Source organism: Chanodichthys erythropterus, chromosome 8 (genome assembly GCF_024489055.1).
Source record: "Chanodichthys erythropterus isolate Z2021 chromosome 8, ASM2448905v1, whole genome shotgun sequence".
Classification (NCBI taxonomy): Eukaryota; Metazoa; Chordata; class Actinopteri; order Cypriniformes; family Xenocyprididae; genus Chanodichthys; species Chanodichthys erythropterus.
This window is the reverse complement of record NC_090228.1, coordinates 25121466-25148602: the sequence shown is the minus strand read 5'-3', so window position 1 is coordinate 25148602 and position 27137 is coordinate 25121466. Positions and strand designations below refer to the sequence as shown.

Below are 27137 nucleotides of genomic sequence, written 5' to 3'. Positions count from 1 at the left end.
ACACTGAGCAAGGCTGTAACCACATATTTAGGATTGTGGTTAGCAGTTGAGATGTATAGTTGAGAACCAAAATGGACCAACATTGTTTTACCATTCCGTATTTAGGTTTTGTCTCACCTGAGGTACTCATAGAGTCCATACATGGGCAAGAAGTCAATATCCGACAGGAACATGTAGGGTGTGTTAACCTGCCCCATAGCAACATTACGCAGCAGGTTAACAGGGTAGAACTGGCCTTCTTTATAGACAATGTGGTATCCCACGTTACTCCTGCTCATCAGGACCTCGGAGCCTTGAGCGTATCGCAGGAACTGCTGGGCTTCGGCATCTGAGAGGTAGAGGGCCAGACTGATGGGGCCTTCCCAGTGCTTACAGATGGCCTCTAGCATCTGCAGTCTGGAACAAAGAAACACTCCAGTAACATTTGATTTTGCTTAAATGGAAGCAAGAAAAAGGCTTTCACCCCTTCTGACCAATGAATTTTCATTAATTTTTCAGATGTTTCTGATGACGAGATTTAATAAAATCACTTAAATGGTGCACCAACTAAACAGCCACCGATCTCTATTCATAGTTTTCAATATGTGACTGGTTCAGAGAGCGCGAGGGCAAAACATCCATAGAACTGCAGCACAGGCCTGTCAATTTTCCACAATTCTGACATATTCTCACAATTGACCCTTCGCTGGGAGTTTGATTGACAAGCGATCTAACCAATCATAATGCCGAATCCGCCATTTTGTCCTGACAAAGCAGTCATAAGTTAGAAGATTATACTCGGTGGACTTGAACTTGAAAAATGGTGTGTATTTACATCTTTCCGCATTTGAAACAACATTCCTTCTGATGTTCATTCATGTTTATTTGATGCTATAAATTAACTAGTAGGAAGAGATGATCGGTTCACGAGCCGCTTGAGCTGAGGCGCTACAGCGATCTGTCACAACACAAAACGGTTTTTATTGTTCAAAAAAAAAAAAAAAAAATTGGAAAGCTGGGACTTTGTTTAATATCATAAGTAACCTGCTCTGTCTTGTCTGTCGACGTGTTGTCAGTGTCCTCTTTGCTCCGCAATGTATTTTTCACTGCGTGTGGCGTGACAGCGCCACGGCTTGTCGGACAAAGCAACAGTAACTAAGGGGGGCAGGTCTTTGCAAAGGGTCAATTGCGAGATTATTTCTCGCAATTCTGAGAAAAACTCAGAACTGTAAGATATAATGTTATAAACAGTTTTTTTTATTTTTGATTCAGTGGTGGAAACAAGCTACTACTACATTAGTACTTAGTACAAACCTGGAAAAAATAACCGGCAGGCAATGGAGGAAAGCATTGTTTTGGCCTCCAGGTGGAGGTTCATATAAGAGTGACATTCAAAACTATGAATTGGCCAATAAGATGAAATTCTGATAGCTTGTAAATCAAAGAACAGCAGACGTACATACAACTTACTAGGGGTGTGACGAGATTTCGTGTCACGAGATCTCGCGAGACTAAAATGTGACGAGATTTCTCATCGAGGCGAAAAGTAGTCTTGTGATGTTGCCATGACAGAGTGGTTAGGATGATTAGGAAAGAATATGCCACCGCTACGTTTACATTACGCCTCCACTATAATTTTTTCCTTTGTATTTAAATAAAAAAACATTTAATTGAGTTGGATAACGGTTGCCGCCGCTCCATATTTAAAGAGTTACGCGCCATCGTGAAAGTAAACGCGAGTGCACATTCAAACGCGATCTCAATACCCCGCATTTTGAAAGCGGCTCCCTGATGAATACAGATATCTCTCAATATGAAAGCTATTTTAGGCTGGGCAGTGCAGTTGTAACCATCTCTCAGCTCTGTATCAAAGAAAAATTTGGTCTTATTTGCACTTTGAATATTGAGAGAGTGCGATTATGGTTGCACTTATTGTAAAGTGTTACCATAAAAATTAATATCAGTTTTCTCTTAGTCTTATTAAGCAAAACAATAAGGTTTCATTTGTTAACATTAGTTAATGCACTGTGAACTATCATGAACTAACAATGAATGACTAAAATAAAATCAAATAAATATCTGGTATGTATGGGGCTCAAATATCCTGATCCTATACATTTACAGAGCACTCATATTTTTATTCATTTCTAGTCAAATAAATACTTTAGAACGGAGCATACCTAGAAAAATATGATTTACTATAGATTTCACAAACCTGATTATACTCTATTTCCAGGTTTTTTTCAAGACTATGGGAACCCTGAATATTTTAATATGTACAAGAAGATATATACACTAAATTGCTTAAAGGATTAATCCACTTTCAAATAAACTTTTCCTGATAATTTACTCATCCCCATGTCATCCAATATGTTCATGTCTTTCTTTCTTCAGTCGAAAAGAAATTAAGGTTTTTGGTGAAAACATTCCAGGATTATTCTCCTTATAGTGGACTTCAATGGCCTCCAAATGGTTGAAGGTCAAAATTACAGCTTCAGTGCAGCTTCAAAGGGCTTTAAATGATACCAGACGAGGAATAAGGGTCTTATCTAGTGAAACGATCGATCATTTTCTACAAAAACACGACTGTATATGCTTTATAAACATAAATGATCACATTGAACGTGCTTCTGCTTTCCGTATTGTTCAAAAAGCTTACGAAGAAGTAGAATCCCTTTTAAAGCTGCACTGAAACTGTAATTTTGACCTTCAGCCATTTTGCGGCCATTGAAGTCCACTATAAGGAGAAAAATCCTGGAATGTTTTCATCAAAAACCTTCATTTCTTTTCGACTGAAGAAAGAAAGACATGAACATCTTGGATGACATGAGGATGAGGAAATTTTATTTAAAAGTGGACAAATCCTTTAATGATTAATAACAAAGAAAAACAGTAAAAGTTCCGTTTTAACCTGACATGACAAACTGAACAGACTGCACTTCTGTCCCTCAATGCCTCACTTTCATTCAAGTCCAACTAGATGTGGCATCTACTCTGACAGCCTTATTGCTCTTGAGTGCTATACTTGGCCATCAAAGAGATCATGCCCTCCAAGACAACAACGAATTGCATCCGTCACTGTTGACAAGGATGATAACCCTCCGCCACTGGCACTGACTGATGAGCTGGCTGTCTGAAGTAGCCCGAACATGCCTGACTAACCAGAGCCATCCTTTATTACACTGATCACAAAAGCCATGAAGCTTTGACTCAAAACATTGTTAATTTCCAGCAGCAGTTTGCCAGTTAATGTCATCAGTGTGATGAATAATGACAAGGCATATAATTTTAATTGAGTTCAGGCCAAAGCGTGAATGCCATTGCGTATAATCAGGAGTAGAGTATAGGATACAGTGTGGTTCATTCAGCCAGAAAATCATTTCAGTGTTCATTTACAACATTAAAAGGGTTAGTTCACCCAAAAATGAAAATTCTGTCATTAATTACTCACTGTCGTTCCACACCCGTAAGACCTTCATTCATCCGATGGCTCAGTGAGGCCTGCATTGCCAGCGAGACAATTAACACTTACAATGTCCAGAAAGCTACTAAAGATATATTTAAAACAGTTCATGTGACTACAGTGGTGAAAAATGAAATAACGACTTTATTCAACAATATCTAGTGATGGGCGATTTCAAAACGCTGCTTCATGAAGCTTCGAAGCTTTACAAATCTTTTGTTTTGAATCAGTGGTTCGGAGCGTGAATCAAACTGCCAAAGTCATGTGAACCATTGAAATTTCGAAACACTTATGATGTAACGAAGCCTTGTTTACTGAAATCACGTGACTTTCATGCTCCGAACCACTGATTCGAAACAAAAGAAGCTTCATGAAGCAGTGTTTTGAAATCGCCCATCACTAGATATTGTTGAATAAAGTCGTTATTTCATTTTTCACCACTGTAGTCACATGAACAGTTTTAAACATGTTTTTAGTAGCTTTCTGGGCATCTGAAAGTGTTAATTATCTTGCTGGCGATTGCTGGATTTTATCAAAAATATCTTAATTTGTGTTCTGAAGATGATGATATTAAAGTCTTCAAAAATAACCAATTAAAACACCTAGAATATTTATTAGTAAGTCATGTCAGAAACATTACCAGTCATTAAATCATTAGCAGTAATGTCTATATTATATTATATTATATTATATTATATTATATTATATTATATTATATTATATTATATTATATTATATTATATTATATTATATTATATTATATACGGAGCCGCTAAAGCAGTGGTCGCCAACCTATCTAATTGTGATCGACTGGTAGATCTTTATCACTATCCCAATAGCTCCTGAAAAAAAAAAAAACAGAAATATGAGTACAATAATACATTACATTTCTACAGTCTTTGTACTGTATTTATTTTTCTGTTATTTTCAGGAGCTACTGGGACAGTGATAAAGATAAATAGCCCACATCATGCCTGCATCTGTAAACAGCCGTTAACAAGAGGCCAAAGATGCTGAAGACGGACCCAAAGAGGAGAAAGTTCTGTAGCATGCGGAGAAGCTCACTGTTCACGATGCTCGAAATATAGGAAGAAAATATAAATATTGAATTGGAGGTGAGGGGTTATATGAATGCATCTCTGAAGGGAACTGACTATCTTCAGAAAAGTTTCGATGGCATTTTATTTTCCTCTTACCTCTGAATAAAGTAGCTATTTATAAGTGCAGTGCTGCTTTGTTTACAGCAGTAACCAAGGAAATGCTCTAATAATTGTTAATCAAAATAATTGTTTGATGCAGCCCAACTTTACAGCTTGAATAATGCACAAGTCTTAAAAGAATTAAAAAAAGTGCTTTAATAAAATTATAAGCTTCACATTTCTGCTTTAAAATTGAATAGAATTCACTTAAATTCTAAGTGTCTCACTGTAATCTGGTTTTTCTTGAAAGAAAACAAGGGACAAATGACTTCTTGTGGTAATCAACATTTTGCCACAGATGCTGTCGATTGTGCTTTATTGTATTGAACCAAAAATATTTATATCTTAATAAATGGCTTTGATCAATTTGATTTAACGTGCCCTATACTGGCATCATGTATGAAATATGAGGTGAGGAGGTGTTGTAAAGTAGGCCTATGTTTTCTTACCTGTCCATAGAAAGCTGTGCCACCAGCGTCACGTCAGTGTTATCTAAGGTTGGTTCATATTCATAGTGCAGGAAATAGACGTGTGTGCGGTGCACAGTAAAGCGTTCCCGACGAAACTCATAACATGGGTCATCTTCATCCAGCTCTGATAGGGTCTTTTGGAGCTGCAGGAATATTAGGAAAACAATTGTTATTCTTTCATGCTGCCTAAATAAAGAAATCACTGCAGACATCTGCAACTTTAAAAGCTGCAGCTGCCAACATGAAGCACAACTCACATTCTCTGAATTGTGGTCCGTTTCACTGGGACAGCCAAAGAGCTCACGCCTCAGCAGATTCCCATCATACTCCAGGAACGTCAGATAGAGATTCCTGAAGAACTCCACGTGTTTGTTCTTAACACGCAGTTTCTTCGGAGAGTTCCAGTGAATCACCTGGAGTTCAGAAATGCGGAAAGTTATAACATTTGCTTGACCTTGATCTCAAACTGAACTGTTTGGTATAATGCCATTTTTATAAGATGCAAAATAAGTCTTTGATATCCCAGAGTGAGTATGTGAAGTTTTAGCTCAAAATACCCCACAATTTTTTATAGCATGCTAAATTTGTCACTTTTTGAGGGTGAGCAAAAACGCTCCATTTTTGTGTGTCCCTTTAAATGCAAATGAGCTGCTGCTCCTAAGCAGAGGGCGGGGTTTCAAGACATTGTGTTAGCACTAGCAGCTCCGATTACCTCACGGAGACTCACTGAAAATGTCAGAAACTGTTCAGCATTTTATGTTCAAAACGGAGTCGGACAATGATGGAGAGACTCAAGAAGAAGTGACAACATGTAGACTGCAACAGGACGCTTCTGAACAGTTAGTTGATGAATTTATGTAGCTGATTGATTGTTTATTAAGTTTTTACGCCATGTTAGCGTCATGGCTATTTATGTAGCTGATGTGGGATATCTTAAAGTCATTGATTAACATAATCTGTCATGATAATCTATAAATCGCTCATGTGGGAACTGTTGTAAAATGCCTACAGAGCCAGAGAATATATGCTGAATTAGGATAGAACAGGTATAGCTTAGTTTAATTACGGTTATAACATGTTGTCATTACATTTGTGTTATGTACTGTATAGCAATAACATGGCCTCACCCCCTTTGTTGTGTGTTCTCAGGGGCAGCGTTTATGTAAATTTTAGGGTTAGTGATGTCACCAACCCGGGAAGAAGTTCGTTGTAGTCCCTACCAACAATTTGTTGTAGTCCTTAAACAGAGATTTTTTTAAAAAGAAAATATCTCTCTTTGCATTGAACTTTGAGCGTCGTAACTTTGCAGATGTTGTTTATGCTCTAAAAGCAACATTACACACTAACTAAAGTTAAAAAAGTGAAAACATAATGAACAACCCCTATAAACACACATGTAGATGAGATGTTTGTCCAGGCAGCTATCCACCATTTTTTAACGTAAGAGGGACACGGACATTTGTAATATGATTGTGTCTGGCTTCATATTAACAGCATATACAGCAGTAGGTTCTGTATATTACGCTGCTTTCACTTTAATATACAGATCTAATGTACACATGCGATTTCTTTACTTGCCGTTTATGTTTACAGACATAACAGACTGTGTTTGTGACCTAACCTTGTGTGTATTTGACAGTTTAAGTGCAATAAGAAGTGTAAGAGAACTTAGTTTGATACTCGTGTGCCGTTTGACAGCCAGCTTTCTGTGTGCATGCTTCGGATGTGGGCGCTCAGAAAACCTTAAAGTTTAGACTGAAATGGCTTTAAAAGGGACATATTATGCCCCATTTTACAAGATGTAAAATAAGTGTCTGGTGTCCCCAGAGTGTGTATGTGAAGTTTTAGCTCGAAATACCTCACAGATAATTTTTTATAGCATGTTAAAATTGCCAAAAATTGCAAAAACAAGCCGTTTCAGTGCGGTCCCTTTAAATGCAAATGAGCTGCTGCAATTGGCCTAAGAGGGCGGAGCTTCAAGAGCTGATTTTCTGGTGACAGGAGTCAGTCAGGACGCGCTATAATGTCAGAAACTGCAAATATATGCTGCATGGAGATAAAACAGGTATAGTTTAGTTCATTTACGGTCATAACTTATATTGCCTTCTTGTTTTTAATCTACTTTATTAGTACAGGCCTATTGTAACGTGTGAATGATGGTCAAAACTTTACAGATGAGTTTTATGACGTTTATTGTACTTTACACAAAAGATGAAGCGTCCGTTTTCACTCTAGAAAAACACTGTAAGAGCTTAATAAAACACTGCAAGTGTACATTAAAATATTATCCATAAACACTCTCTCTTTTCCCTTGTATCATCACCAACATACACAGCGAAGTACACAGAAACATTGTTACAACTAACAGTAAACGAATATATTTATGCCTTTTGGGTGGTGCTTAATAAACTTTATACCCGTAAATAAACTCAGATGAACTGTAATAAAGTGCTCTCACCTACATTACTGCCATATCCAGTATCACTCTGGAGACTGTGAGCTGGATCACGAACAGTTTGTACTTGAGTAGCACATTTCTACCACAGTCTCTGTTTTGTATTGTCCCTTTGTATTGATATTCGTTCACAAAGCAGTCCGGTGTGAAATGATTCGCGCAGACATACAAAAATTTCGACAGAACTGAGGGAGAACTTTCTGGAAAACCAAGTTAATCCACCTCGTTTTCAGCAGCTCGGATTTAGGTAGTAAATGAAGAGAGCTATGTGGATTAATCCATCCAGCTACAGAACACCTAAAACGCTTGGGAGACGTTCTCATCAGTGCAGCACTGGCGGACTCGCTGTGAACTCGCTCAGGGCGGTTCCATGTTCAAACGTCAGTGTCTGTCAACATTCGTGGGCGGGGAATGTGGCTTTTGTGACCTCACACTGCCAGGGTTCTGGAAACAGCTTGTTCTGAGACACTGCTTATGATTTATGGGGATTAAAAAAAAAAAGGAGTGGGCGGATTTTTATCACTATAGGGTGGTTGTGTACACACTGCCAACACACATTTATGTCCAAACAGTGAATTTTGCATTATAGGTCCCCTTTAAAATGCATGCAAATTAACTTTCATGTGAGCGTGACCGCAATAGAGATGTTTTGTTAGTTTTTGTCAGAGTTTTTGACGCACAAGCTGTACAGGCTCCGCCCTCTTCTGTAAAGCAGGGTGAGGAGCAGCAGCTCATTTGCATTTAAAGATACATGCACGAAAACAGTACGTTTTTCCTTTTACTCAAAAATGGGCATTTAACAACGTATAATAAAAGATCTGTGGAGTATTTTGAGTTGAAACTTCAGACACATTCTGGGGACACCAGAGACTTCTATTACTGCTTGTAAAAATGGGCATAATAGATCCCCTTTAATGTGTTGTCGTAAGTATGAACACACTGGTTTGTAGCACAAATAGTTTCACCATTTACTGCACTTTGTTATTCTTGTAGTTATTTACCTATAGCGACTAATAAAACGGAAGTAGAATATAGCGTTGCAAAATAAGGTGAGTTCATGTGAAGAAATTGTTGTTTGTCATCTAGAATAAGTGTGAGCTCCCCCTTGTGTCAGCTCCACAGTAATGTCACCTTGAGGTCAGACACGTCTTTGTAGCACTTCTCAGAGCGGGTGTGATCTGACAGCTGAACGTTCCAGAAGCAGGGCAGCTGGTGCACCAGGAATGGGTTCTGCTTGATCACAGCATTGAAGATGTCCTGCAGGCACAATATTATTTTATACGACCAATAAAATAGATTCCAAGGCTACATGTTTACAAGCTCTTTCAGCAAAAAATAAAATGTATTTTCTTAATTTTCTAAAGCAGCTCTTATTTCACATAAAATTGTATCTGCACTTTGTTGTTCATGATGATAGAATCCACGAGAGTGCAAAATTTATTGAGTGAGCGCACACAGAAACAAACTCCAGTGCCTCTGATTGGCCACTGCATTCATATACTCAACAGAAATGTGATTTCTTATGCTCAACACTGCAACAAAACAATGTATAAAAATAAATCTTTGATGCATCATGAGCAGATCTATATGTATTGCCACATTCAACACTTTTCATTCATTTTCACATTTCACTTTAATTGTGACAGTCATTGATTTAGTTTAATTGTGTATGGGCAATTTTTTTGCCCCACATCTTCGGTTTGAGGGGCATTTTGGTGCCAATTTTTGCCCCAAGTCTGTTAATTTCCGACCCTGATCTGCACTGCACTTTACATGGCTTCTCTGCAATCCAACTGATGGAAATCTGTTGTAGCGGCAGAGAACTGTAATCCCAGTCTACTTCATATCGATAAAACGTTCCCAGTTTATCTTAGCAACATGCTAACATCAAACTCTGAGTCCCATGTGGTCTTTATTTGCATCATACAAATGTTCCTAGTGAGTTGAAAGTTAGTCACTTCTGATGTTATACTAAGTAGACCGCAGGGCAGCTCACTATGGATTGAAACAGAGCCCATGTGTGTACCTGATCAGCAAGTGATGTAGACAGCATGCTCATGAGCTCTCTCTCTGCCGTCAGCCGCCACATCTGTTCCCACTTCAGCTTCCTCAAACGATCCAACAACAGCAGAATCACACCTTCAACACACACACACACACACACACACCATCATTTGCATGCCATTTCACTAATTAGTACTTATAATATAATGGAATTGTCTGGTTCTATGTTGTATAATCTCAACCCATTAAGGCCACGATATACTTCAAACAAAGTTCTTTTTCGTTCTTCGTTTAGGGGTAAAACGAAGTTCGAAATGCATGACCAAACAATATACTGTAAACAAAAATCTCACACTGCCCACACTGCTGAGAGCGACGTTTAGATGAATATGTAAATATATGCTGTTCACTTTCTTCTCAGTAACAAAATAAACAACAAAAAGCATTTTTAAAGAAAGCATAAGAAAAGCGTCTGATCATAACATGGGAGTGTTAGCATGAGCTCCGCAAATTAACACTCCAGTTACGTTTATTTATATATCACTTTATTCAATAGATTGCTTAAAATCAAGCAGCCTTACAGTATCAAACATGAAAAACAGTGTCAGTGCCTCATTTTAACTTCATTTTGTACTAAAAAGCAGTGTGTTCAGCAGTGTTCATGTTTTCACCCATGGAGATCTTACCTCAACGAACTCAAACATACGAAATGAGTCAGAGAACAGTTCCACGCGAATGAAGGCGGAGCCTCGGCGCACACCTCCTGTTATGTTATCATCACGGACCAATGGAGGCATGAAGGTGTTTTGCAGCTGGAGCGAACTTTTCCCGAAAGCTCGCTTTGGCAAGCTGTTTCAAACTTTCAAAAAGAACACAAAACGAACTTTATTTTGGCCTGATTTTGTTCGAAATGACGTCACATCAGTTCATTCTTCGATTTCGTTTGAAGTATATTGGGGCCTTTACTCTCATTATTCATCAGGATCTTTGGTATTTGTTCTAAAACTGGTCTTCCCTTCAAGTCTGATAATCAGAAATCTGGCTGACGTACCTGTGTTAAAGCCTCTGCCCAACGCTGGCCATGGCCGATGGTTCTTCCACAGGTTCCCCAGGTACCAATCGCTCTGATTCTCCACTAAACCAAGAACCTGCTGACCTGAAACACACAAACACCGCCACAGTGAATTGTGCGTCTTAACTGACATTACTGATCGACAGCATCTGTGCTATGGATGAAAATCTGTAGTTCATTTAAAGCCCTTACATTTAAAAAACAAAAATTGCACACATATTTGGGACAATGACACAGGAAAGGAAATACATATTAAAAATGTAGTTTTACATTCTTTGTATTCATGTGGTTTAGAAAAACTTTAACACTATTTTTAATGACTCTAAAAATGTCATGTGGTGCAACCATCAAGTAAAAGTAATTTTTCTTAAATGTGTGTGTGTGTGTGTGTGTATGTTATATATATATATATATATATATATATATATATATATATATAATTTTTTTTTTTTTTTAATTTTTTTTTTTAATTTTTTTTTTTTTTTTTATTAGATTTAATCGATTGACAGCACTTTAAAATATATTAGTCAAGTTCAAATGACAAAAACGACTATCATTTCTATCCAATCTTATTCAAAAGTACCTTTGAACTTGTGGAAGACGACCCACAGCTCAGCGATGTCCGTGGCAAAGGTGATGTCAGTATCCAGGACGATGACCTTCTGTAGGTCGGAGGGCAGCGTTTTGGTCAGCACCAGCTTCATCAGGCCATAGATGCCAGAATAATGCTTGTTCGGGATCCAAGACACCTCAGACTGACAAACACACAGACAGAAAATAACATCATCAAATGAATTTAAAAACTGCAAGACCCCCTCGGTCTGTTCTCGATCATGTTCCTGAGGGTGGGGGGTGAGATATTGGCCCCCCCTTTGGTCCATGTGCCGTGGGGGACGGCAATTTCTGTATATGCATGTGCATTCTGATCATTGAGCATTACAGAGCTCCGGCAAAGCTTAAGATGATTACGGTTAGAAATTATTGTTGTATATAAATGGTTTTAACTGCTCTGATTCAATTATTAACATATTTAAGTGTTTCTTTATTAGTGTATAACACGCAACATAAGACCAGAATGTCATTCTCTACTCTAGCCAAAATGCTGACGATTGATCCACCAATTACTTAACACGGAAACAGAAATCACTGAATTCCCAGGAAATAGTGGATATAGTCGAATCATACTAAACTCTTAAACTACTCGTATACAGCAGTGACCAAAAGAATTGGCAGTGACATATTGACGTTTTTTTTTTTTAAATCTCTAAAAAGAAAATAGGGAAAAATACTTGTGCATCACTGTTGAGCTCTACTGAGCAAAGCAGTTTAGCCACACAAACCTTCAGCTCATCAGCGTCATAGAAGTTGACATGAACGGCCGGCACCATCCAGGTGTGAAAGAGATCGGCCAGGATCTTCCGAGCGATGGAGTCCGTGATAAAATGGAAATGGAGTGGGTTCCGTCTGACACATAGAAGAAGAATAAACATTTGTTGTCACAATCACCCAAAACCGAAAAACATCACCTACTAAATATTCATTATTTTTTATTATACACAAAAAGCCAGGATATTCTTCAGAAATTCGCCTTTTGTGTGCCACAGAAAAAGGTTTTTGGTTTGGAATAGCATTAGGAATAAAAGGTAATTTTCATTTCAGTATGAACTACTTTCTTGTCAACTAAAGATGAGTGTAACATTATCACCAACAGCACAGGAAAAACAGTCAAAAGTCATTTTATGCACTGCATTACTTGAGGGTGTTTAAGCAGAGGGAAGCATATCATGTACGCTGACGATGAGATCTGATTCTAGCTTTACTTGCACATTTTACATGTTTAACAAACCGTTTTCATCATTCTTACTTTTTATTACCCCTTAAAGGTCTAATAAAAGTCTTTACAATTAATATCTCAATGTATGTCTAGTACACAGTAAAATCCCCAGAGTTAAAACGACTCTGCTCAGAGTACATATGGTCCCTCTCTAAATATGTTAAAGTAACACTGAAGCAGAGTTAAAGTTAATGAGATAATTAAGCAATTAATAAGACTAAAGTCAGTTGTAGTTCTTGTGTTTCTCTTTTCTTCAGTGATTCTGCTTGTTAACAGCAGGTGTTCATCACTAATGCTCAATCACTTAATTAATTGCCTAAATATCTCATTAACTTTAACTCTGCTTCAGTGTTATTTTAAAACTATTTAGAGAGAGGCCATTTGTACTCTGAGCAGAGTTGATTTTGCCATGTACGGAAGACTAACACCTATGATGAAAAGAGTGAAAGAGTGGTAATTCCAGTCTGGTCACCAACACTTTTGATATACTTGGACACTCAAGCTCTGTTCAAAAACGTACTGAGGCGCTTTGCGGTCTACATAAGCAGCAACCTTTTAAGGCAGAATCTGAATAGTGAAACCAGAAACTGAAAACTGTAAGGAGCCGTGAATACCCTCTAAATGTGGACAACGACTTTAAACTTACCTGTGAAACAGAACTGACTTGACCAAAGTGACGACATCTCTGCTAGCATTGTACCCCGCACACACGATGGCAATATGAATGGTCTGTGATGAGAAAGACAAGTAGTTCAGAACAGTCTGTAGCAGCACTGATGCAATAAATATACGTTTTAAAATATGACACTACAACAAAATCAATTTTATAAAATGTAAAAGACACTGTCATAATGCTAGGTTGCAATACAATTTCTCTAAAATGTTGCTATGTGGTTGCTAGAGTGTTCTGGACGGTTCTCATAATGCTCCGACGCTTCATGAAGCAGTGTTTTGAAATCGGCCATCACTATGTAAGTCGTTAATTTGGGGTTTTTTTGGCGCACCAAAAATATTCCGCCTAGTCGCTTTATAATATTAATATTGAACCACTGTACTCACATGAACTGATTTAAATATGTTTTTAGTACATTAATGGATCTTGAGAGAGGAAATGTCATTGCTGGCTATGGAGGCCTCACTGACCCATCGGATTTCAACAAAAATATCTTAATTTGTGTTCTGAAGATTAACAAAGGTCTAACGGGTGTGGAACGACATGAGGATGAGTAATAAATGACAGAATTTTCATTTTTGGGTGAACTAACCCTTTAAGTAACAACACACCTGCCCTCTCCTCAACAAAACGTATGATTTGAGGACAGGATCAGGGTCTTGGTTTTGATAATGTCTGAATCTGTTCAGTGTAAGGTCTTGATTCAGCATACCAACCTCACATTTGTTCACCACAGGCTGAGGCACACAGTCCGAGCTGTTGCCTGAGGCAACTCCTTTTTTAGCTTCGCTATCACCTGTTCCCTCTTCAGTGGAATGGGTGTGCAACTGGTTGCCTTGGCGACCATTGCTGTGATGGCTGCTATGGGTCGGGACCCTGGGCGGCAGGCTAATCTCTCTCCGCAGTGCATGGTTATGTTCCTCTACTTCTCGCAGCCGCAGCTCCAAAGCCTGATGCTCAGCGGCCGCACCGATCAGCACAGATGACTGAGGATCCAACGGCGACAGAGGCAGCGGTTTGACTGAGGAGGAAACACAGAGACTTGTTTAACATCTGTCCATACTGCTGTACTACAGCTTGTCAATTGTCCAAATTATGAGTGCAGAAGATTTCCAAGGAGTATGAAATGAATGTGAAAAAAAGAAAAAAATAAGACATACAGTGTGTATGTCTTGTATGTAATTAAAAATGAATGGCTCTTAATCAGATAAGCAGGTTCTTTTAATGAGTCACTCCAAAAGACTCAAGAACTCACAAGTTATCTGCTTGAATCCTTCTAACGAATGCTTCACCAAATTAACTTGGTTATTGAATCAACTTCTGACTCACTTAAGCCCTGTTCCAATCTGGTATTAGATGTGTTTTTGGTGATCTGATCACAAATGGCCATCTGAGAGACCTTGCTGTTCCCATAAAAATATGATACACTCTCAGAAAAAAAAAAAAATGCAATAAGGGTACCTTTAGGTAAATCTTGGGATGTGCAATATGCATCATCTATGCTTATAATATTGTAGTTGTTGTTAAACAAAAACACACTCTGAATGTCCACACACCCTAACCTTATATGTTTAAAAAAAATAATAATAATAATATATATCTATATAGTTTCTAGCATTCTGTTTGCTTTCAAACAGACAGAGATAAAGAAGTATGTAAGATTACATTACCTTCATTCATTCAGTCTCTTACTCTATTAACAACGAAGCTGTGAGTTTAATTACTTAAAAACCTGCAATGTTACCACTTTGTTGCTGAGAAATATAATGTAGCGATTCAGTAGCAAAGCTATTTAATTAAAAGTCATGGGGCAGCGTTGAGAAGTTTCTGTGCTCCTGAATGTTAATGTGTGCGCTTCAATAAAAAACAGCTCATTAATATAGAAGAGTGATTAAACTGACTTGTAACTACCTGTGAATTTAAAGGTGCCCTAGATTCAAAAACTGAATTTACCTTGGCATAGTTAAATAACAAGAGTTCAGTACATGGAAATGACATACAGTGAGTCTCAAACTCCATTGTTTGCTCCTTCTTATATAAATCTCATTTGTTTAAAAGACCTCCGAAGAACTGGCGAATCTCAACATAACACCAACTGTTACGTAACAGTCGGGATCATTAATATGTACGCCCCAATATTTACATATGCCAGACCATGATCAAGCCATTAGATAAGGGCAGAACGTCTGGATGTGCACAGCTGAATCATCAGACTAGGTAAGCAAGCAAGGACAATAGCGAAAAATGGCAGATGGAGCAACAATAACTGACATGATCCATGATATCATGATATTTTTAGTGATATTTGTAAACTGTCTTTATAAATGTTTCGTTAGCATGTTGCTAATGTACTGTTAAATGTGGTTAAAGTTACCATCATTTATTACTGTATTCACGGAGACAAGAGTCGTCGCTATTTTCATTATTAAACACTTGCAGTCTGTATAATTCATAAACACAACTTCATTCTTTATAAATCTCTCCAGCAGTGTAGCATTAGCCGTTAGCCACGGAGCACAGCCTCAAACTCATTCAGAATCAATGTAAACATCAAAATAAACACTGTACTTACGCGATTAGACATGCTGCATGACGAACGCTTTGTAAAGATCCATTTTGAGGGATATATTAGCTGTCTGAAATTTTTTTATGTTGTTTAAGGCAAGCGCGAGCTCTTGGGGCATGGAGCACCAGATTTAAAGGGCCACACACCCTGAATTGGCTCATTTCTAATTATGCCCCAAAATAGGCAGTTAAAAAAATTAATTTAAAAAAAAAAAATCGATGGGGTATTTTGAGCTGAAACTTCACATACACATTCAGGGGACACCTTAGACTTATATTACATCTTTTAAAAAAGTTCTAGGGCACCTTTAATGATTTTATTGCACACCTTCCAGCCAATCGGAATCAAGTATTCAGACAGACCATGGTATAAAGCACTTTATAAAATAGATTGATATAAAATAAGCAGTTTTATAGTATTAAAGTGTCATTTTCTCTTTCAATTAGAATTACAACTTGAATTTCTACTATAAAGCATGTCGCAGACGTCTGACCTTGACAGACTCAACAGAAGAAATGAACCGGAGATTTCCACACCAAAGCAGCGGAGTTTCATCGCACAACAGGGGCGGTTCTAGACTATTTTTGTCTGTCGTCTCAAAACTATAACTATAACTACAAAATCACCAATCTGAACGATTGAGTGATTAAACATTCAAGTGACTTTAAGCCAATCAAGCACTAGACACGAAAGATAACTCAATGTTGTACTCGCACACTTTGATTGGTCAGATCAGAAAGCCACCTCTACGAGAGCACGTGAGTACCAAACTGAGTTCTCTTTCATGTGTTCTAGACAAGAGTAATTCACCTTCTGAAAGTAGCTTGATGCTTTATATAAAATTGTTTCAATTACATTCTTACACCAGTACACGGCGACAAGTGAGTTAAGAAAATGAGTCATTGAATAATTGAGAATCATTCAAAAATGCTGATTCTTCCAGTAATGAAACAAATGGTCTTTGAATCATTGAGTCATTTAATCAGTCATTTAAACCAATAAAAAAATAATTCAACTTATTGAAATATTTCTTAAATAGACTTGCAGCAATTAATATTTTGTCAGAACCTCTAGTAAATTCCATGTTTTGTAGTTTTGTTGTCTGTTCAGAATCGTGATCTCTATTTTAAACAAAAAAAAAAAATGGTGACTAGGGCTGCACGATATATCGCATGAGATTGTCACGCGCATTTCGTCAGTAAAGCCGGTTCCCTGATTACCACTAAATCATCATCACCTGCTTTCAAATGAAGCGGCATTTAATAGACAGAACCGTAGATCACTGAAAAGCCACGCAATATCGCGTTCATTATCAAAGGCGATTCATCTGCGATAATGAACATGATATTGCGTGGCTTGTCAGTGATCTACGGTTCTATCCATTAAATGGCGCTCCATTTTAAAGCCGGTGACGGCGATTTTGTGGTAATCAGGGAACCGGCTTTACTGACGAAATGCGTGTGACAATCGCATGCGATATATCGTGCAGCCCTAATGGTGACTCACTTTATCCAGAATTGTGCAGGTCTAACTTGTGTAGGTTTCATATGGTTTTGACAAACTTTTATGTCATGTCAAATGTCAATTTGTGTAACCAACAAGTAAAAAAGTAAAATATATTAAATACATATTAGTGTATACATTTTTATCATAATGTTCAAACAAGTTTAAAGTAATAAGTAATAATTTTAACAAATATCAAGGTATATTTTTTCACAAATAGCATTAGGTTTTGGGGGCGTCACACCACAATTTACCCACCTGAATTAACCTGTCATAAAAAGATCAAATTACACTTTAAAAACTTTGATGTAATGGTAACCACTAAAACTGCAAACATATCCTCTATAACTGCCAAAATAAGAGAACATTAAACACTAAAAGATGAGATGTCCCTCTATATTGATCATGTTTAAAAATACACAAACACATAGTTTCAACATTTACAGTCTGAAGCAAAGCATGATGGGGGAAAAAAAATTCTGTGTGTGGTTATTAATTGTGTTCACATCATGATGTCCAGCTATGCAACTCAACTCAAGTTATTATTTATATTAACATTAATAGATAATGATTAATAAATGAAATAAATCAATTATCCCATTCTCAAATATTTAGATTGAAATATTGCCGTATTTATTATAAACAATTTATCCGTGCACATCATGTGTTTTTGTTGTTGTTGTTGTTTTAATTAATGTGCTCTTGTAAACTATAATCAAAATAACATTACCTTCCTCTTGCATCCTCTTTTTAAGGTACGAGAGCGGGACAACTTATTTTACCTATTTTTCAACCTATTTTCACACTATTTTTATTGTTTATACCATTATAGTTTTAATTAATATTTTGAATTTGCTTTTATTTTGCTATTTTCAGCTTTTAAATATTACCATTTAGGTTTAATTTATTTTTATTTCAGTTTTAGATTTATTTCCCATTAATAATTTTAGTCTTCTACTGTACACAAACTCACTTCAGTTAGTGTCCAAGGTAACATTTACAGGTTTTTCCATCTAATATTTATATTTTATTTTTCTGTTTCAGAAGCCATTTCAATATGTTACAATAGAGAAGAAAAGACTACCGCAACTTTGTTTCATGCCGACTTATAATTTATTTGTCAAATGCTAAGTTCTTGTCATGAAATGCATTTAAACAGTTAATACAGATGTCAATTTTAGACTAATGTTAGATTTTGCTGTATTTGGCCGTGCAGTCGTTTGGGTGGCTCGCCAATGTATTAGATTTCTCTAATACATAAAATAAGTAAGCTTGACCAGAGTTCTTGTGGGGAGAAGAATTTATTGAAGGTATTAGTGTAGCACAGTTCTTCAGCAGCGATGTTAGCGTGTCAGCCTTCAAAACATCTTAACCCAAAGTTCTGTCTGTGGGACAGAACTTTATACATGAAGACAAAAGGGTTACAAACAATAGAACACTGTTAGGACCTCCTACAGGAGATCGATCTACCCTGTGATCTGCTCTGAGCAATGCTGTTTCTTTGTCATTCACACCCATCAGTTTCTGTGGGCCATACGTCTGTATGGGCCATTTGGTTCACACCTTTACAAACACAGAGTTGATTGCATCTGAGGCACAGTCACAATGTAAATGCATCTAACTAAAGATAAAATACACAATCTTTCACTAAATTAACTGTTGGGTTTATTTTGATATGTTCAACTCAAAGCTACCTTGTGATATTAAGAGATTAATCTGATATTATAGAGGCTGCTTGTTCATACAATGTTTAAAAAGGTTTAAAATATGTGCTGATGATTAAAAAAAAATAAAAAATGCTGGCCTACAATTTGAAAGCAGCAAATCAACTAAATACAAATATTATATTTTTCTTTAAAAAAGGACATTCAAGCACAAACTATGTTAACAGCCAAGATGTAGAATGTTTTGCAAGAAAACGTTCATGTCAGACTTCAACACATTATCTGAGCTGTTCAACATCAGTGAGCATAATAATTAGTTTACAGTTAATAAAGTGACTAACATTTAACTTTCAGCCAAAAAGTCATTAAAAGCCACTGGAGTAAATCATGAGTTTTAGACAGGCTACAGTGACTCCATTCAGCACACAGTGAAAACACACTTAAATGGGCCTGGAGGCATTACTGCGCTCAACTTATAAAGTACAAGACGAGCGGAATGAACTAGAACAAGAAAATTCTGTGCATTTTCACTTTGCGACACATTACACAAAGCGCTGGACAAAATCTGACATGCTAACAGATTACATGTCAACATTTAGTAGAGAAAAAAAAATTACTCACATTACTCTACACAATTATCTTGTTACTGAAACACCGATCAACTTTACATGTTGTTGTTTTTTTGTTGTTTGTCAGATGAACCCAAACTGTTTTTTTTGTTTTGTTTTTTTTAAGTTGATGTCTAACAGTTGCATCATGTAATTGCATTTTTCTTTCTGTTCTAATTCTAACTACATGTTAAACAAACCTATGTTACCTAAAAAGATTTATTTCATATTTTAGTATTGTATTTGTCCTACTGTTTGTAATTGGCTTCTTTCTTATTTTTAATAATAGAAATTAGATAAAATAAAACAAAATAACTATAATTTGATATACGAGTCATTCCACAAAACCGGTACGATTTGAGTCACTCTGACTTTTTTCAGTGTATTTTATCTATTGGGTCACCAAAATAAATTTTAAAAGCTTTTTGTATTAATTGAAATGTCTCCTTTAATAATGTTTAAAAAACATGACATACATTTTGTCTTTATATTGGAAATTATTATTATTATACCTATTTTCCTCAAGGCCTTCTATGAAAATGTACTTGGGATATGAATAATAAAATGAGAAAAAAGTCCATTTATTTTGCTATTTCCATAAATATCCATATGTGCTTTTTTGCTGGTAATGTTTTTTTTTTCTAAGTACATTCATGATAATTCATGAAAATCATTTAGTTCCGTACCTCAGTAACCCCTCAACCCTGTTACACAAACCATTCTCCCCCTATAAAAATAATGCACCGATACTTATGTGACATCATTAATAGGAAGTGACATCATAGAAGTCTTCTGAACAACACTGAGCAGACACAGGCAAGTTACCTTCTCCTTTAATAATTATAACTAAATTATGTTGTGAAATTGTGTTTGTCAAGCTTAACAACTCAACCCTGTTACCTCAATTAAAGATAGAAAACTATTACTTGTGAAAATTATCTTTGTTATTTCAACATTATTCATGATTTCTTAATATCATGCATGCCATGTGCTCTCCATTTATCCACTAGATTTAGAGCAGTGGCCAATTTGGGCAAAAAAAAAAAAATCTCAACCCCGTTACACATACATTTTTATTATTATTTTTGTTAAGTTTATGAAAAAGTAATTTAAAGTTTGTTGAACTCTGTCTGAAATGTTCAAAGCAATCATAAGAATACTGATTTTAGTTCAAATTCTGAAGTCAAGCCTTTGATCAAAAATTATCAAAAAGTGCATATTTCAGGATTAGTATAGCAAAAGTGTGAGATTTTTTTGTAACTTTTATATTTGCAGTTACTGAATTAGTGTGAGGGACATCTGATTAATAGGAAAATGTTGATTTTATCACAAATACATTTTATAATAATATTCAGAGAGCTCCCATAGTGTCCATAACTTAAAATAATGACCAATAATAATAGGGATTTGATGCCTGATATGGTGAAATATGTCATTAATGTTGTGGGGTGTTTAGAAAAGTAATACATTTTGGTAAAAAAAATAAAATAAATGTGTAAGCCCAAATCGTACCGGTTTCATGGAATGATTCATATATTGTTATCGTGAAATACATTTTTCATATTGTGAAATAAGAATGTGGTCATATCGCCCACCCCTGATTTACCAAAGAAAAAACCAAGTCCCACCCTACATTTGTTCTAGTTCGAGAAGCAGTTTCACTCACCACTTGGATATCCTTCAAAACTGAGATACACACAGAGGTATTTAACAATGTATCTTGTGCATATATCAAATAACTATTTCACAAAAAATAAAATGATTTACAGATAATTATGTTTGGAATGTCATATGTATTTCTTTTTAGATTACATTTTTCTCACAGCTGGACTTGTTAGTAATGACAAATTAACCAGAAAATTCTTTAAACATTTGAAATAATAACTTGTAATCTATATGTGCAAGATGAAGCACATGTACATCTACTGTGTTCAATTTTCAGAACAGAACTTATTAATTTTTCTTTAGAAATTCTCACCATCATGGTTCATGGTCATGAATTCCCCCATTATTCTGCCCATCCATCTAACAGTCAAATCAAGTCATTTTTATTTATATAGCGCTTTATACAATACAGATTAAGGCCCCATTTACACTAGTACGTTTTTGTTTTAAACTGCATAAGTTTTGCTACGCTTACGCCTGTCGTTTACACTACGCCGGCGTATTCAAACGTCTAAAACAGAGACTTCGAAAACGCTGCTGAGCCTGTTTTAGTTTGAAAATGCCGGGGTTGCATTTCAGTGTAAACGTACCAAAACGAAGACTTTTGAAAACAAAGGCGTGGCTGCCCACATTCGCTTTGCGCATCCTTGACGACCGTGTAATGGCTTCCCACGTTCGCTCTGCGTATCCTGGACGACCGTGTAAACAATAACATGGAGACTGAACTGCAATCTTTGCTGGCCTTGTTGTCATTTTTAGCAGCCATTGTGCAGTTAAACTCAGCAAATTTTTAATACTGCACTTATACGTGCATGCTCAGTGTGCTTGAACAGTCATGTGACATACATTTTCAGCCGTGTACACAGCAAAATCCCCAGTTATATCAACTCTGCTCAGAGTACATATGGTCCCTCTCTAAATATTGTTAAAGTAACACTGAAGAAGATTTAAAGTCAGTCGTAGTTTTTATTTCTCTTTTTTTCAGTGATTCTGCTTGTTAACAGCAGGTGTTCATCACTAATGCTCATTCATCACTTAAATAATCGCTTAATTATCTCATTAACTGTAACTCTGGTTCAGTGTTACTTTAACACTATATAGAGAGGGACAATATGTATTATACACAGAGTTGATTTAACTCTGGAGATTTTACTGTGTAGTGTAGACGGAGATCGTTTCTGAAACACTGTGGAAACGCCATTGTAGATGTGGACAGTTTTCATTTTAAAACACTGTTTTAAAACAAAAACGCACTAAACGGGCACTAAAGCAGCTCTAAAAAGACAGTTGTGTCATTATTCAGCTGAAGTCAGTTCAGTGTTGATTCAGTTTGGTAATATAATTTTATTACAAAAATACATGTGTGAAATTATTACTATACACTGTAATATTTGTATCAGGTCATCTGAGTGTGAGAGTCCAGTCAGAGAGAATCCGTCTGTGACGTGTGGTGTCGTACCTGTGAAGTTTGCAGATGACAGATAGAGCCAGGTGAGGGCCGGAATAAAGATCAGGGCGAGGGAGGCAGCCACAAACTTCCTGCGCCCACGACACATTCCCAGCATCCTCTGCAGCCAGAGGGTGTCTGTTCAGAGACCTCTATGTGGGCATCAGCTGTTTGGATGGGGGGTACATGCTGCTCAGTAAAAATACAAACAAAAATTGTTAGGCATAACACAAATTTATTGATAATGCTCATCTATCAGAATGCATAAAACACCAAAAAGACTTCAAATATTGGCAACCCAAATAGATTTTAGAGTCTGAACTCTCAGCATTATATTAATTTGACTGTTTTGCATCTTTTCCTTTGAACTCAATTATTTGATAATGTGAAGCTTTTTTGTCAAGCCTTTGTAAGACTAAGTGCACATGAAGTGTACCATTTGGGACAGGGCACGGGTTTCAAATAAAAGATAAATTAATCAAATGAAATGAAGCACCTTTAATTTGTCAAGTAATTTATTCATTGTATGATCCAACATGTGTTACCACATGGTTTATTTACCACATATTTAATATACAAATCAAATTTTAATGCATTTCCAGAAAAAAATAAATAGTTACTGTGATATAAAATGACTCAGCCATTCAGGCTACCTTTACAAAATTCAAACTCAAAACCTTTCAGTCACCAGCCAAGATCTGTACCACTACACCACAGCACCGCCTCAAATGCATGTTTAGATCTCTTACTGCAGTGCTAAAGAACAGGCCGGAACATTCATAATGAGGTTGGTTTCGCCTCGGATTCAGCAGCTGCTGTGTCAGCACTTAAGACAACAATCAAGCTGTGGCAATGCAAAGCATCATGGGCCATTGTTCAAAAGTAATCTGATTGGATTTCGGCCATTGGATTGGATCAAATCTTGAAAATGGGTTATTCAAAAGGAAAAAGGGATTCTGAAATCAGATTAGATCATGGAAACCCAATCCTAGTTTTAATCTGGATCAAACCTTCAGTTTGTGTTGTTCAAAACTTGTCAGTAGGATTTGGATAACTTTGATCCAAAAAAAACAGGATTATCCCGATCCCAACAGGGGGTAGGATTTCAAGGTGGATTCCAGGAGGAAAATGTAGTAAAACTTTAAAACTGGTCAAAAAATACAACATTTATATCATGTAATATACATACACATTTTTTTATTTTGCTCTTGATTAGTTAAACTGTTAAATAAATTAGAAATAGACATTAGCCTACATATTAAGCCTTTCGGTAACCTACTGTAAAGTAAAAAAGATTTTGGTGCCTAAAACAATCCCCAAACAGTTGTAAATATCCAACAAAAATCTTATATTTAATTCAAAACCCATATTCTCTCTATCATCATGTCCCTTCAGGGGCTCCGTAGAGCAATGGAAATCCAGATTTGGTAATCTGGAAAAGTGTGTATCTGGATCATGGTGATCCAATCCAATTTTTCTTTGAAAAACCAGCACAAAAGTAAGATGGATTACCTGATCCTGGATAGTAAAACATGGGATTTCCAAATCCAGATCATTCTGATCCTGATTCAACTTTTTTTAACTGGCCCCATATGATCATGTTGCTGAGACTAAATCTGACTACGTTCAAATCTTCATATTCCCAACTTAAAGGGTTAGTTCACCCAAAAATGAAATTTCTCAAATTAATTTCTCAAATTAATTACTCACCCTTATTTCGTTCCACACCCGTAAGAACTTTGTTCATCTTCACAACACAAATTAAGATATTTTTGATGAAATCTGAGGTTTTTTTTATTTATTTTTTTATCACCCATAGAAAGCAACAAAATTTTCAAGGTCCAGAAAAATAGTAAAGACATCGTTAAAATAGTCCACGCGACTACAGTGGTTCAACCTTATTATTATGAAGTGACGAGAATAATTTTAGGCACAAAAATCAAAACGAAAAAATAATGCATTTATTCAACATTTTTGTCTCTACCCGATCAGTCTCTTACACTGTTTACATAGACAGTTCAGCACTTCCGTGTTTACGTCCGAATGCTGGGTCATTATTGGCCAACGCTGTTCTCGCGAGCAGCACGACGCATGCATGCGAGGCTGACGCAGGAGCCGGCCAATAATGAGCCGGCATTCTGACATAGAACCTGGAAGCGCTATTTTTGTTTTGTTTTTGCGCACAAAAAGTATTCTCGTCGCTTCATAATATTAAGGTTGAACCGCTGTAGTCACGTGGACTATTTTATTGATGTCTTTACTACTTTTCTGGACCTTGAATGTGGTAATTTCATTGCTTTCTATGGGGGGATAAAAAAAAAATATCTTGGATTTTATCAAAAATATCTTAATTTGCGAAGATAGCAGAAGATGAATGAAGATCTTACGGGTTGTGGAACGACATGAAGGTGAGTAATTAATGACAGATTTTATTTTTGGGTGAACTAACCATTTAAGAACAAAAATACAGTTAAATACAATATAGTTCCTAGCCATATCGGCCTAGAAAATCGCAACTTTTCATTTTTCATCTGTCTTAGTACACGAAGTAACTACAGAAGAGTCAAGTTTTAAATAGAAAAAATATTGAAACTCTTTGGTCATTTTTGAGCGAGATGCTAACGGTCTAATCAGATTCAATGAACTATGCTAAGCTATGCTAAAAGTGGTACCACCAGAACCGGAGATCGGCTGAATGGATTCGAAAACGGTAAAACTGAACTGTTTAACTCTAGGGGAGTTGGAAAATAGCCCATTTTCAAAAAAAAAAAAAAGTGTTATAAAGAATTTAAAAAAAAAACATTTTTTTTTACCAAAGTATGCATTCTAAGGAGAAAGTCATCTATGTATTTCAGTTTAAAAATCTATGTGCCTCATATTTTCATAGAAAAGTTAAATATCAAATTAAATATCTTCATGACAGGTTTCTCTAACTCCAAATTCCATATTGCAAAATTATAGGCCTATATATAATTAGGAGAATCATATAGCCTATTCAGTCAATAAAGCAATTCCTTATACTTTGCTAAAAAATAAATCAGACATGACTGGCTCCATAAAGCCCCCTCAACAGATGACAGTTTGAAAAGCCCTTCAGTGCAAACAAAACATTTACAGTGACATCAACAGACTTCTGAGGGTAATTAAACCATGAAAAATCAATGATTTATGAGTCAATGAACTTTAATTACCATCTAAAGAATTACCATGATACCCCACAGAAAAGATACCACAGATACTATCATTGTTAATGCAGAAAAACTAGTATTAGCACTGTAATAAACAAATGAAACAAATATTTTGAAAACTTTTTGACTGACAGCCCTTATTTTCTACTAAACATTTTCTTTTGTTATATGAAGGTCGCATTAAAAATGGCTATACTTTTTTATCATATGACTTTTATGTATTGACAAAAAATGTCCCTCGCTCAGGTATGACAGTGAAATTAGCCGTAGCAAGATTAAGGAGCCGGCCATTTTATTACAAAAATGATTAAAATATCAGTTCATTTGCATAATTAATGGTGATTTGAGGTGTGCTGGAAATTACATTTGCTCTTTACGGTTCAGAGAAAATGACGCACCGTGTTGTTGAACATGGTTAGCGAACAAATATAAAATTAACTAATGAGAGTTTAAGACGCGTTTAAGAGACTTATTGAGGACGAGTCCACAAAGGCCAAAGTGGCATGAAGAAACAACCATTGATGTATTATGATTTTACAGTTGAAACTAACTAATTATGGTGACAAATGATATACATGCCGTCTCACCTGTGATTCTGAAATCACTGTGACTGGACGAGTCCGTTATTGTCAATAAAATAAACCCCAAACAAGAGACGAACAGATGATCTTCAGTATATCCGTATGATATGCGCATGAATGAAGAACTAAGGGCTTTGTGCACCAATCCAGTCAGAATCACAGATATCACAGATATGTCAGTGTCTCATTTGTGTCCATTTCAGATCCACGATTAGCGCGTGAAAATGCCGCATGCTGGATTTGATAGATGCGGGGTGTTTTTAGGAAAAATCTGCTGGAAATATTGTCTCCTGCTTCCCTGCACGCGAGTTACACCTCACATTCCGCAAAACGCGCCGTTTATTCGATCAATTTTGTGATATGGTTGCGTTAAATATGAACACTGCGGCCTCTCTTAACACTCCCTGTTTGTTTCCCATCCTCCTCCAGTCCTCAATCCCAACATATCCTCCAATCACTGCTTCAATCCACAATCCACAATCCAGTCCAGGAGACTGTGTTTTCACTAAGACCTGGGAAGAATTGGATTGTGCTCCGCTTATCGAGAGCTAAAACTAAGCTTCCTTTAGAGCTGTAAGTTATTTCTTTTCATTGCTTTGAAATTTGTAGTAACCCATTAACAAAGATTCATTTAAAAAGAAATTAACAATGATAACTATAATATATATATATATATATATATATATATATATATATATATATATATATATATATATATATATATATATATATATTTTTTTTTTTTTTTTTTTTTTTCCATTAAGGA

At 36.2% G+C, this 27137-nt stretch overlaps 1 protein-coding gene across 1 annotated transcript in view; it reads right to left on the bottom strand.

Annotated features, from left to right (window-relative positions):
- large1 (LARGE xylosyl- and glucuronyltransferase 1) overlaps positions 1 to 26782 on the bottom strand; it is a 37337-nt gene extending 10555 nt beyond the window's left edge. The window contains exons 1-12 of the mRNA XM_067392404.1: positions 26378 to 26782; positions 22615 to 22791; positions 13866 to 14170; positions 13123 to 13205; positions 11983 to 12106; positions 11226 to 11397; positions 10622 to 10726; positions 9593 to 9705; positions 8698 to 8823; positions 5369 to 5524; positions 5091 to 5254; positions 118 to 396 (exon numbers count right to left, since the gene is read on the bottom strand). Coding sequence (XP_067248505.1) covers positions 118 to 396; positions 5091 to 5254; positions 5369 to 5524; positions 8698 to 8823; positions 9593 to 9705; positions 10622 to 10726; positions 11226 to 11397; positions 11983 to 12106; positions 13123 to 13205; positions 13866 to 14170; positions 22615 to 22720 — 1733 coding nt within the window. The 5' untranslated portion in view covers positions 22721 to 22791; positions 26378 to 26782. The remainder of the gene's footprint in view (positions 1 to 117; positions 397 to 5090; positions 5255 to 5368; positions 5525 to 8697; positions 8824 to 9592; positions 9706 to 10621; positions 10727 to 11225; positions 11398 to 11982; positions 12107 to 13122; positions 13206 to 13865; positions 14171 to 22614; positions 22792 to 26377) is intronic.
- Between the last annotated feature and the right edge of the window lie 355 nt (positions 26783 to 27137).